At 45.5% G+C, this 13660-nt stretch overlaps 1 protein-coding gene across 1 annotated transcript in view; it reads left to right on the forward strand.

Annotated features, from left to right (window-relative positions):
* The window catches only part of STX8 (syntaxin 8), a 251858-nt gene that overhangs the window by 149044 nt on the left and 89154 nt on the right, over positions 1-13660 (forward strand). Inside the window, exon 7 of the mRNA XM_049638107.1 lies at positions 5618-5719. Coding sequence (XP_049494064.1) covers positions 5618-5719 — 102 coding nt within the window. The remainder of the gene's footprint in view (positions 1-5617; positions 5720-13660) is intronic.

Below are 13660 nucleotides of genomic sequence, written 5' to 3' on the forward strand. Positions count from 1 at the left end.
CCCTTCTAGCGGGCCACCCCACCACCCCAGAGGCAGCTCCTTTCTGATTTCTATCCAGATTTGGTTTATGCATACACTTCATATAAGTAGAATCATGAAATACATATGAATTGATTTCAGTTCTCTTATTGTAGGCCAACAACATGCTTTTGAGATTTATCTGGTTGTTGCACCAGCAAGTAGCTCATTGTTTTCATTGCTGAATAGTGTTCCGTCCTACAGATAAGCTTATTATACAGATTTGCTTATCCATTCTCCTCTTGATGGATATTTGAGCCGTTTCTGCTTCAGGTTCTAATTAATAAGGCTGCTATGTACACTTTTTTGCAAGTCTTTTTGAGAAATATGTTTTGCCGTTGTTTGAAGTTTGTTTATTTTGAGAGAGAACAAGCACGTGGGCACGCGCACCAGCTGGGGAAGGGCAGAAAGAGAGGGAGAGAGGGAGAGAGGGAGAGAGAGAGAGAAAGAGAGAGAGAATCCCAAGCGGGCTTAGCGCTCTCAGGGCAGAGCCCAGTGAGGGGCTGGAACCCATGAACCAGGAGATCATGACCTGAGCCAAAACCAGGAGTCAGTGGCTCAACTGACTGAGCCACCCAGGCGCCCCGAGAAATATTTTTTGGTTCTGTTTGGTAAATACGTAGGAGTGAAATTTCTGGGTCGTGAGTTACATAGATGGTTAACTTGATTAGAGCTGACAAACACTTCTACGGTTACCTTTGTGCCAGATGGTCCCCAGCAATAAGCACAGTCTTTAATTTTAGATTCTAATGGGAGGAGTCGGGATTGTTTTCATTTCCTCGTAGGGGTACTCGGTTGTTTCAATATTATTTGTTGAAAAGACTTTTCTTTCCATATTTGACTGACTTTGTTGTTGATACTTTTGTTGAGAATTGAGTACACACACACACACACACACACACACACAGGTGCATCTCTGGACTCTGTCTAGTCCCATTGATCTGTTTGTCCTTCTGCCAATACCACACTGTCCTGATTGCTATATATTTATAATAAATCTGGGATTTGGGTAGTATAGTACCTCCCAACTTTTTTCCTTTTTTTTTTTTGGCAAGATTATTTTGGCTATTCTAAACCATTTGCCTTTCCATGTACATTTTAAAATTAGCTTGCCAGTGTTATTTTTTTTTCATGCTAGGATTTTTTAAATTAATGAATGAATTAATGAATTTTCTATTTCAATTCCAGCATGGTTCACAGTGTAATATTAGCTTCAGGGGTACAGGGTAAGTCGCCCAACACTTGCACACATCACCCAGCGCTGGGCACAGCCAGTGCCCTCCTTGATCCCCATCACCTTTTCACCCATCCCCCACCCCCACCTCCCCTCTGGGAACCATCAGTTTGTTCTCTGCAGTCAAGAGTGTTTCTTGGCTTCTCTCTCTTTTTTTTTTCCTTTGTTCATTTGTTTTGTTTCTTAAATTCCACATGTGAATGAAAAACCTGCCAGGATTTTGAGTGGGGCTACACTGAGTCTATAGATCAGTTGAGAGACAGCAGGTGCCTTTAAAACATGGAGTCTTTTCAGTCCGCGAATGCAGTACAGCACTCCCGTCTCTTTAATTTCTCAACCAGCGGTGGTTTACGGTTTTCAGTGTACAAGGCTTGCACATCTTTTGTTAGATTTATTTCTAGGTGTCGCTGGGTGGACAGGGGAGACCCAGGGCCCCGGGGGCCACAACCCAGCCCATCCCAAAGGTGTTGCTGGAGGTTCTCGGTCTTGTTACGAGAAGGAATTCAAGGACAGACATGCAACACAGGCAAGTGACTTAAGCAGGAAAGCTTATTAAAGTGAAAAACACACTCTTGAGATGTGAGAGTAGATGAGCCCTGGGGATTGGGTTTCTATTTTTTACTGACAGTTGGTTTTTTTTAATTTTTTTTAATGTTTATTTTTTTTTGAGACAGAGAGAGAAAGAGAGAGAGACAGAGCATGAGTGGGGGAGGGGCAGAGACAGAGAGGGAGACACAGAACCCAAAGCAGGCTCCAGGCTCTGAGCTGTCAGCACAGAGCCCAACACGGGGCTCGAACCCACGAACCGTGAGATCATGACCTGTGCTGAAGTCGGATGCTCAACCGACTGAGCCACCCCGCAGCCCCTCCCTCTGTTTTTTTTTCTTTCCTTTTTTTTTTTTTAACGTTTATTTATTTTTGAGACAGAGAGAGACAGAGCACGAACGGGGGAGGGTCAGAGAGAGAGGGAGACACAGAATCTGAAAGAGGCTCCAGGCTCTGAGCAGTCAGCACAGAGCCCGACGCGGGGCTCGAACTCACATACCGCGAGATCGTGACCTGAGCCGAAGTCGGACGCCTAACCGACTGAGCCACCCAGGCGCCCCTGTTTTTTTTTCTTAAATCTCTATATATTGATGTATGGCTTTCTTTCTTTCTTTTTTTTTTTTTATGATTGCTTTAGAGATATGTTGTTTGATATAGTAGTCACCACCCACAAGTGGCTTGAAATTTGAGTTTTAACTAGTTAAAATATGAAAACAATCAAAATGCGTCCCTGGCTATAGTATGGAGGGTGGAACGAGAAGATCCAGAACTAGAAACAGGAAGATAAGTTTGGACATTGTTTGAGAGACACTGGCACAACTTTGTGAGACAGTAGCAGAGTTTAAGAGAAAGCATGAGACTGAGAGATCCCGGGAGGCAGGGTCAAGTCGAGTGGCTTCAAGTGGCATGACCAGGGTAGGGGGAGGCCGAGTGACTGAAGATTTCTAGCGTGGGCCAGCAGGCGAACGTTGGTGCCATGGATGGGGACAGGGAATGTCGGAGGGGGGGGTCAGGCGTAGGGGAAGATGAAGAGTTTAGTTTAGAGACCCTGAGACTCAGATATTTGTAGGAATTTCGAGGTACGGATAAACAGTAGGCACTTGGCTGCCTGGGTCAAGAATTTTGGGGAGCTATATACAGCAGAGATTTTCAGGTTTTTAATTTACATACTGAGGAAACTGAAAGGTACATAAAATCACTATGGTAGTGTTACAGCATAAAAATATACAGAAGGGTGGGACTGCGGGCATTTAAGAGGAAGAAGACACTTCGCAGAGCTTGGAGACGGGAGGAAAACTGGAAGACTGTCACTGACTGCAGAGTCACAGGTGCACTGTTGGGGCGCCTGGGTGGCTCAGTTGGTTGAGTGTCCAGCTCTTGGTTTCGGCTCAGGTCGTGATCTCGCGGTTCATGAGTCGGAGCCCCACGTCAGGCTCTGCACTGTGCACACAGTGTATAAGGACAGTGCAGAGCCTGCTTGGGATTCTCTCTCTCTCCCTCTGTCTTTGCCCCTTCCCCCGTCCCAAATAAATAAATAAACTTAAAAACAAAATGAACAAAAAAAACCCCTCAAATGCATTGTTAAATGGTAGCGAAAAGTTTTCCGGGCGGCCCTCATACAGATACCATTTGACAGTTTTGGCCTAGATCTGCTGGCCTAAGAAGCAAAAAAGTACTTTGAAATTCTGTCTCTCTTTTAGACTCCTTCCATTCATTGCCTCCATCGCTTTGTGTTTATTTTATCTGGCTGTGTATTACACATTCCCCTGGGCATCACAGGTAGAGCAAGGAAGGAAAGTGAGCCTCTCTGTCCTATTCTTCCCACCAAAGAAAGGCAGGCAAGCAAGTAATTAAAATACGAAACACACGGGTCTGCAAGGAAATGGAGGTTGTCCCAAGGGCTGCAGGAGCCCAGGAGGAGCGGCAGCCTCTTCTGTGCCTTCCACATGCTGTTTCTTCCCGCGAGCAGTGCTGTCTTCCTGCTTCTTTACACCCACGGCCTTTAAAACTCAGCTCCAGGGGCACCTGGGTGGCTCAGTCAGTTGAGCGACCCACCCTTGATTTCGACTCAGGTCATAATCTCCCAGTTCACAAGATCAAGCCCTGTGTTGGACTCTGTGCTGACCCTGTGGAGCCCCCTTGAGTTTCTCTCTCTCCTTTCTCTGCCCCTCCCCTGCCCACGCTGGCTCTCTTCTCTCTCTCTCTCTCTCTCTCTCTCTCTCTCTCAAAATGGATAAGTAAACAAACAAAAATTAAAACACAGCTCCAGCATCATTCTGAAAACTTTCTTTGATTACCTTGTTTTATTTAATTCTTTAACAGAAGCAGTGACTCATATTGGACAATGGATCTCTAAAGCACTCACTTAAAAGAAAGAAAAACAAAAGAGGAAGGAAGGGAAGGAGGGAGGAAAGGGAACCAAAATTGAAAAAGGACTATGTCGGGGGCCTGGGTGGCTCAGTTGGTTAAGCATCTGACTTCGGCTCAGGTCATGATCTCATGGTTTGTGGGTTCAAGCCCCGCGTTGGGCTCTGTGCCGACAGCTCAGAGCCTGGAGCCTGCTTCAGACTCTGTGTCTTCCTCTCTTTCTGCCCCTCCCCTACTCATGCTCTGTCTCTCAAAAATAAATAAATGTAAAAAAAAATTAAAAAAAAGAAAAAAGTACTATGTACTCATTAGAGGAAATTCAAACAATACAGAAAACACAAGGAAGCTCACCCAGGATCCCACCACCTAGAAATAATCATCCTTCCCATCATCCAGATATATCCTTGTAGGTTTGTCCATATGAAAGGGCGGCTAGAAGTAATTTTATATCATTAGGATTATGCTATATGTCCTATTTTAAGTGTTACTAAGAGCTTAATTTCACTTTAAGGAGATTACCATAGTATCAACTCTAATAATTCAATCTTAAAAGAAGACAATTAGCATAAAAAAAACTCAACTTCACATAGAGGATTCTTTACAAGAGATGGTAATTACTAAAAGATCTAAGGTTAACAAAAAAAATTACCTAAAGCACTGAAGCTTTGGTGATTTTGAAAAGCCATAGGTCTATGTTTTGCTTTTCCGCAGCTTGATGGGACTCCGCTGTGCATGATGGGGAAATCAACACCTTCAAATTCTTTCCACCTTTCTCCCACCACGCAGCCTCCCAACTGCTTCCTGATTTCGGTTATAATTACATCGTCGCTGTTTACAACATTTATCTACCTTTTTGTAACGTAATCCCTGTATCTGCTGATTCCCAACTCAGTATTTAGATGGCTCCAGCTGTCTCCACCATCTCTTAGGTCATGGTCTCTGGCTTCTTCTATCCTAGAGTTCTTTATTTCTTTTCACCCCTTGGTTGGCCAGATTTCGTCATCAAGCAGTTTTCTCGAGAAGGACCCTGTCCTACTCTTCCCACCAAAGAAAGCATGCAAGAAAATAATTAGAATACAAACATAAGAAACAAGAAGTGTTCTCCTGTAGTCCATCTGCCATAAAGCTGGCATGACAGTGTGGCTGGGCATAACTTTGCTGGGTCCTGCTTTTCTTCCCCGGAACTTCTGACATTCCTCCTCTGTGTTCCAGACTTCCATTCAATCGGTTTTTCCCTTTGCTACGACTCCCACAGCCCTGCACCACCACCACCACCACCTCTTATAAATCAGGATTGCAGTTTCCAAAGAACACACATGAGCTCTTTACCTTTCCCCTCACTGCACGTGAGAGAATTATCAGTAGGGACTAGGCCGGCCTCCGCTGTGATACTTTGATGTGAGCCTGGGTGTTTCTAGAGTCTTAACCATGCATCTCTGTCTTCCTTTCTAGAGATAATTGATGACCTCGCCAACCTGGTGGAGAACACAGACGGGAAACTCCGCACGGAGACCAGGCGTATGAACATAGTGGACAGAAAGTCAACATCTTGCGGTAAAGGATCTCGACACTTACCATTCTGCCTCCCATCATCACTTGTGCATTGACTCTGCTTTTAGTTGCCTGCGTTTCTCTAGTTACCACAGGGATTTGGTCGCTCTTCTATTGCAGACAGTCCCTTTTGATGAAGCATTGAAATCGCTAAGAGAACCCCAAATCTTGTGAAAATGAAGGATTACGAGCGTAGGAGAAGTATAATGCACTGTTAATTTTTTTTTTTTTTTTAATTTAAAATAGGATCTGTCTCTGTATGCTTACAGAGAAAACCAGTTTGGGAAATCGTGTGACAGTAGGCAGGTCGCTGCTGGTAGATGATCGCAGGTGTTGAAGGCGATCTTGCTTACTTTGTGCCTTTTTTCTACTTGTAAGCTTCATGGCTGAAGCTTGGACTCCAGAGTGGTTAAGAGCCCAGGTTCTGAAGTCTGGTGGAGTTCGCATCCTATATTCAGTGATGTTAGTCTTTGGCAGTCACTTTACTGCTTGATGCCTTGTGCATAAAATGGGGCTATCCGTGCCAAGACAAGAATCAGTTGGCATGGCTCTCGAAACACTGACCCGTTGGCCCTGCCCTAGAGATTCTGATTAAGTAGGACTGGAATGGATGTTCATTATTTGACAAGGACGGCAGGCAATTCGGACATAGGTACTTGCCATTCTCCCGAAGCTCCAATGCTGATTTTTGTGAGGTTTGAATTCCGTGTTGCCTGTGCGTGGTGCTTCGCCCAAAGGTAAGTGATGATAAACGGTAGTGACAGTGGTACTGACCAAAGCGACAGTTACTGGGTGCTTCCTCCCACAAAGGTGCACCAGGTTTATAAAGCTAATACCTTTATTGGAAACAAAAGTATAATAGCAGTCATAACACTGGTGATCAGAGCACACGCTTTGCCTCTTAGCCCTTTCAATGTGAAAAATACAATGGATCCGTCTGATCCGTACCCAGTTTTAGAACGAGGATCCTCTGTGCGAAGGTCACCGGAGATGTGTAGCTTGAGAAGCATTACCTTCTTTACCTGGTGTGCTGGTTCGACAGACGTCTAGAACAACAGGGTGACTGAGGAGGTAGCTAAGGCCTCTGGAACCTCAGGAAGTAGAAGTCTGAGGGACCTCCCTGCTCCCCTGTGATCACGTGCCTGCATTCCCCAGCCCCGGAATTCTCATCCACCAGATAGCAGACACCCTGTGCTTCTGCATCCTGCAAAAGCAACACATCCTTGCTTTTTACTTGACCAACCTTCTCATGTGACCTTGCTCCACGGGGTCTTCGTTCGGTGCTAGATCCTAAAACTTCGGAGACAGGGAGATGCGGGCTTACTCCCACCTCCAACTCCAACTGCCTTGATCTCTGTAGGAACTTAGTCTTGCTGAGCCTCACTTCCCTCATGTGTAAAAGAGTGGATAACCTGGTTATCAACATTAAACCATGTAGAACAGGTGAAGCGTCTAACGCTGGCCATCTTCCCTGACTGTCCATATTTACGTGGAGAGGCCCTGCAGTGGGGTGGTTAAGAGTGGGGGCCCTAGAGCCTGGACTTGCCTCCCAGCGGCACCCCTCACCGACTATGCGACCTTGGAGAAGCCCAAGCTCCCCTTTGCCTCGGTTTTCCCATCTTCGAAATGAGAATGCTAATGGTAAACACCCGACAGGGTTGTTGTAAGGAATAAATGAATTAATAGAGATAAAGATAAAGATACAGGTTTAGTTGCAGATATAGATGTAGATATATACACAGAGACAGATTTGTAGCACTTAGTGCGGTATTGGCACATGGTAAGCTGTGAGCAAGGATTAGCTCTCATCTCTGTGCATCTAAAGTAGGAACAGTCGTCCCGATTCAGGGACCGCTTTCTTGAAGTCTCTTTTACGTGCAAAGCAGTCATGTTGCTGTTAGTTTGGAATGACCGTGTATATGGATGTGTGGGTAAGCTTTTTGTATTTGCAACGCAGTGGCCCTCGGCACGTGTTACTCATGAAGTCACAGCGAGGAATGTTACTTCTGCTGCCAGTTTCTCATTTTATGGTATTGCTTGGTGTTGGTGTTTACGCCCAGAAATGTGCATCAAATCATCTGACTTGAACTCTAAGTATCTCTTTTTAATAGAAGAAATTTAGAAACTCCCACAATTACTAAAATACATGCTTCTAAAACTTGGTATTTTAAAAACAAGTTAACTGTAAATTTGTCTCGTGCCATTTATATTTAGTTATACATAATCTGTAATAGAATTACTGTTGGCTCTTGAACAGTGCAGAGGTCAGGGTTGTTGACCCCCCTGTGCAGGCAGAAATCTACATATACATTTTTTTTTAAGTTTGTTTATTTTTGAAGGAGTCAGAGAGCGCAAGCAGGGAAGGGGCAGAGAGAGCAGGGGACTGAGGATCCGAAGCGGGCTCTGTGCTGACGGCAGAGAGCCTGACACAGGGCTCGATCTCACACACAGTGAGATCATGACCTGAGCCGGAGTCAGATGCTTAACTGACTGAGCCACCCAGGTGCCCCCTGCGTATCGCGTTTGACTCCCCCCAAAACTTAACTACTAATAGCCTGCTGTTGACCTGGAGCCTTCCTGATACCATAAACAGTTCACACATATTTTGTACCTTACATGTATTTTGTGCTCCTTTCTTACAATAAAGTACGCTGGAGAAGAGATGTTAAACTCATAAGGATGAGAAAGTACATTTACGGTCCTGCACTGTATTTTTGACAAAAATCCATGCATAAGTCAATTTGCAGAGTTCAAACCTGTGTTGGGTCAACCATATATGTAGGGACTCAGAAGGGAGAAGTCCAGTAATACAGCATTGTTAAATAGACATTTCTTTATTCTTTCGGTGGAACTACTCTAAAGAGAATTCTTTCTCTTATCCCATCAATTTTTTGCCCCTAATCTTTTCTAGGCAGTGTCCTAAGTATTGTCGATCCACACCCAAATAACTAACCTTATAGTATTGCCAATGCCTGATACCTTTAAAGGAAAATTATTGCATTTACATTTTTTACAGGGAAATCTATCGTTACATCTCTGTTTGTTGGCAATCAGCACTAGTTTTGCATGTTGATCGAGGTTTATCCCGTGGCCTCCAAAGCTCTAGAGAGGCCAGACTGGTTTAATGACCCCTGCAATTAATCTGAGTCTCCCACTGATCAATATGAAGCCTGTGAAATTACGACACCCTGTGGAATTTACTGAGTGGGTCTAGCAGCCCTCGCCCAAACTAACCTAACTTGAAATATCACGGTAAAATGTACATGACACAAAATTTGCCTTCGTAACCATTTTTAAGCGTGCAGCTCCGTGGCTTTAAGTGCATTCACGTTGTCCTGAAACTGTCTCCAACGTCTGTCTCCAGAACTTTTTCATCTTTCCCAACTGTGACCCTGCCACCATTCGACACTAGCTCCCCATTCTTCTCCAGCCGGCCCCCATCAGCCGCCATTCAACTTTCTTTTTCTGTGAATTGGATGCCACCAGGTATCTCACTTGAGTAAATTCATACAGTATTTGTCCTTTTGTGTCTGGCTTATTTCACTCAGCATAATGTCTTCAGGAGTCCTCTATGCTCTAGCGTGTGTCACAAATTCCTTGCTTGTTTAGGCTGAATATGATTCCAGTGTGTGTGTGTCTGTCTGTGTAGATGTGTGTGTGTGTGTATATGTATATATGTGTATATGTATATATACATATGTATACACACCACATTTTACCTGTTAGTGTTTATCTGTTTATCTGTCCATGGACTTTTTTGGCTAATGTGGTGCATGAGGTCACTATGAACAGGTGTACAAGCATCGATTCAAGTCCTGCTCAGAAGTCACATTGCTGAATCAAATAGTAATTCAGTGTTTAATTTTTTAAGGGACCACCATATTAACCTGTCCTTTTGTTTTGCTTCCAGTCCTTAAACTCTTAGTACTTTCTAGTAGTTTGATTATTTTCCTGTTAAAGCCCATTTGTGGGCAGGAGTCAGAGACTTCTGTAGCCTGAGAGGGGCAGGCAAGTGGGGTAGAAGTTACAGCTCTGGACCAACCCCAGTTGAAGAGTGTAGTAAGGGACCCTTCCCCCAATGAAGTGGGTCCCCAGAGAGATATACCCTTAGGGTAAAAGTGAACCAGAAGTAAGGTGCCCTTGGCACTGAAAAGACTGAGAAGGACAAGGACAAAACCATAGTTCTGACAAGTTGTGGGCATAGAAAGGAATTACATCATGGGCATCTATACTCAGGATGGGTCAGAAACCCCATACTCTGCATTTGGTTTGGGGCAGATTCATGTGCTAGAGTGACAGGTGCCTGGTGAAAACAATGAAACACCTGTCTGGAGGAGGGTGTATTTATCAGGTCTCTAAGAATCAGCCAAACCAAATTTTCAGGGCGGTGACCAGCACGCAGTCAAAGATAACCTAGCAGACATGGAAACCACACAACATGAGCCAGAACCAGCAACAGACCACAGAAATCAATCTGCACTGACTCGCAGTATTAGAATTATCAGGCACAGATGATAAAATTAACTATGCTTATTATATTTAAAGAAAGAAATGACAGGCTTGAAAGGATCTTCAGAAAATAGGAAACTATAAAAAGTAACAGAAAATTTGAAAAGGGACCAAAATCTAGCTCCTAGGAAAAAAATAAAATAAAAACCTGAAATTCAAAACCCAGTGGACATATTTGGTAGCATAGAAGCAGAGAGAATCAACCAGGGGATAGGTACAAAAAAAGTAAACCATATTGCCTTTATGTAAGCTTTAGCTAGCATTTACAAGAGGATATCCAGATGCTACGGAGGTTACGTTAGGATCTTTGTAAGAAAGGTTTGGGGTGCCTGGGTGACTCATTTGGTTAAGCATCCAACTCTTTGATTTCAGCTCAGGTCCTGATCCAAGGGTCATGGGATCGAGCCCCACATCAGGCTCCACACTCAGCGAGGAGATTCTCTCTCCCTCCCTCTGCCCTTCTCCTGCTCACGTTCTCTCTCTAAAAGAGAGAGAGAGAAAGAAAAAAAGAAAAGAAAAAAGAAAGAGGGGAGGGAGGAAGGAAGGGAGGGAGGAAGGAAGGAGGGAGGGAGGAAAGGAGGAAGGAAGGAAGAAAGAAAGGTTTGGCGGGGGGTGGGGGGGGGGGCGGCGAGGGCTTGTTCCAGGTGCCTGGGACATATAGCAAAGAGTTGATCCCCTGCACTTCCCACATGCAAGGCTCGATTGATCGTTTCCACGTAAGCAGACGTGCACATGAAGCTTCAGGCGGGTGTGTTTTAACTGTTTGTGGGGTAGGGAGTTAAGTGAGTCCCTCAAGTGTCCCTGGGTTACTGTTCACATGGCACAACATTTGTTTAACTCTGGGGACTCGAGCGAGCTGAGGGTGGTGGCCAGCACATCATCATTTTGAGTGCAGAAGGTTGTGAACCGTGAAACGGTCTTTTGTTTCCCTACCCTTAGTGTGTCTTCCTTGCCGATCTGATACATATATAAGTCATAGATGCTTCCGCAGTGAGGAAATTTCCAGTTCTTCATCCAGACCGAATTGCCAGGGGGCCACACAGAAGGGCCTGGTGATGAATTTGTCTGTGTGCTTGTTAACAAAGGATTCAAGCACCTCTTTGTGAACCTTTCACTCAGGAGCCCGGGCTGTAAAAATTTTACTGAGATCTTTGTGTGGCTCTTCCTCCCTTTCCCTTGCCCCCCCGCCCCGCCCCCCAAATCGCATCCAGTCGAAAGCAATACTGTCTTTTTCCCGCCTCCAAACGCAAATCAGCCTGGTGTTTTCCACCGGTACCTACGCGTACTTTCCGATCTGTTACTTGTATCAGGACGTCTCCACGAAAGCAAGATCTTTGTGATCGCGGTTAAATATTCAGAGTGCCTCGTCCTCATTAGAATTCAAAATAGAGCCTCGTCTGAGTCTGACGGACAGAGCCAATTGTGAGAGGCCAGACTGAGTGTTCTGAATGACTTGGGCTGAGGGGCTCGGTTGCTTCTCAGCATATTGACTATTACGTAATGTTGTGCAAGCACATCGATTGTGATTTGAGCAGCATTTCGGCGACGCGGTGAGCAATCAGCCCGGCCGACACTGCGTTAGCACCGTCTCAGCCCGGACCCCTTGGGGGTTACCCTTCCGCGTTCGGGAGCCTGCTGGTCTTAGGGAAGCCACAGCATGGGTGTGGAGCCACAGCTGGGTCACAGCGTGGGCTTGGCCGCTTAGGCCCCGGGGTGACTCAGAGGGCATGCCCTCTCTGAGGCCCCGCTTCCTTCTTTATGAAACAAGGGGAATAATGACCAGTCTGCATGGCTGTTGTGCAGACGGAGTGAGAGCCAGCTGGGCGGCGTCGGGACTGGTTGTAGTGCCTCCTCAGTAGACGCCAGCGCCGCGAAAGCGCGGGTTTCGAGCGGTGGCCGAGAGCCGCCTTCGTGAAATAAGACTCAGAGGAAGCCGGTGTTTAGAAAGGCTTTTAAGGAGAACAGTGATGGCCTGAGTAAGTTGGGCAGCGATGTTCTGAAGCTAGGTTTTTATGTCCTCACTGGATGAGAAAGAGTTGCTTTCTCTCAAAGAAACTGAAATTTGTGATCTTGTGGCGGAAGCCATTCCCGGGCATGAGTCGGTAGGTGCCACTCGTAGTGGGGCACGGAAGGCGCCGCCGTCCCTTTGGGTGGCGTGAACGTACTTTTTCTTCCATTAGCTCTTCGGAAGCTAACACAACGTAGGTAGAAAACTGAGTTCTGAGTTGTCTGGTTTATTTAACCAACCTCGGAGACAATGTAATCTCCCAAGGAATGGTCTTTAAAACCCTACCGCAAACACAGATAATTAGAGATCTGATTACGGAGCTTTTCTTTCTCTCGCTGCTTCTCAAGAATACTCTTCTGGCCTTTCTCCTGCTTCTTTCTTTCATCCTCCTTCTTTGGGATAATCCAGTTAAATTCTTGAGCTCCCGTCTTCTTGACACACACGTGTGTCCGTGTCTGTTCCCCAATGTCGTCTTTCGCTCGGTGTCCATGGAGAAATGCCAGCTCCTCCGCTAAGGGATGTCAGCCTTCAAAGCCCCCTGGGGGGCAGCTGGGTGGCTCCGTTGGTTTCTGCTCAGGTCATGGATCTCACAGGTATTTCTGTCTTAATATCTTAGTGTCTTCATTTTTTCTACCCATAGCATTGTTATAAGGGTGATGGCAATACTCTATTTTAACCTTTCTGTCTTTCTAACATTTTATTATGAGCCCTTTTTCCTTTTGGTACCATTGGTAACATTCTATCAAACATTCTATTCTACCGTCATTTACTTAGGACGGTCTTGTTTGGGGCTTTTAGATTGTTTCCTCATTTTTGCTGTATACGTAATGCTGTGTTACATCAAGCTTCTTTCCATACGTAGGATTTTTCCCTGTCATGTAGGGTCTCCGTTAGGATGCTTCCAGGACCAGAATCACAGACTGGGTCTGGCTGTCTTATCTCGAGGAGGCCCTGACTGGGAGGTTGTTTGAGCCTAGAGAAGGGACGGGAGGCAGGAGGCCACAGACAGGGGAGGAATCTGGCCGTGTTGAACTCTGTGTAATAGGAGTGCTCTCAAAATGGAACCAGAGGTTGGATCTGGACAGCCAGGAAAAAAGAAAACAAAACAAAACATGCCCATTACTTATTATAACAACATTACTTATTTCCCAGGCAGATTTACCGACGCCCAGGGTGGGAGCCATGTTGATAGGTAATCGTCAAATTATTTTCCAGTCCCCCACTCGGACTTCTCAGCGACGGCATGTTGCTAAGATCCAGTGCCACTCTCCCCCCACCCTCGCTCTTCTTAAATAACTTCTGGTATTCCAGAAGGTTCTGTCCACCAGAAGTCCCTCTTCTTCCTTGATTCCCGTGACACGGCGTCATCCCAAAGTCCGCGCTGCCGCCCCAGCTGCTCAGCCCTTCCCTTCCTTTTTTCTCGTACT

Source organism: Panthera uncia, chromosome E1 (assembly GCF_023721935.1).
Source record: "Panthera uncia isolate 11264 chromosome E1, Puncia_PCG_1.0, whole genome shotgun sequence".
NCBI classification, from domain to species: domain Eukaryota; kingdom Metazoa; phylum Chordata; class Mammalia; order Carnivora; family Felidae; genus Panthera; species Panthera uncia.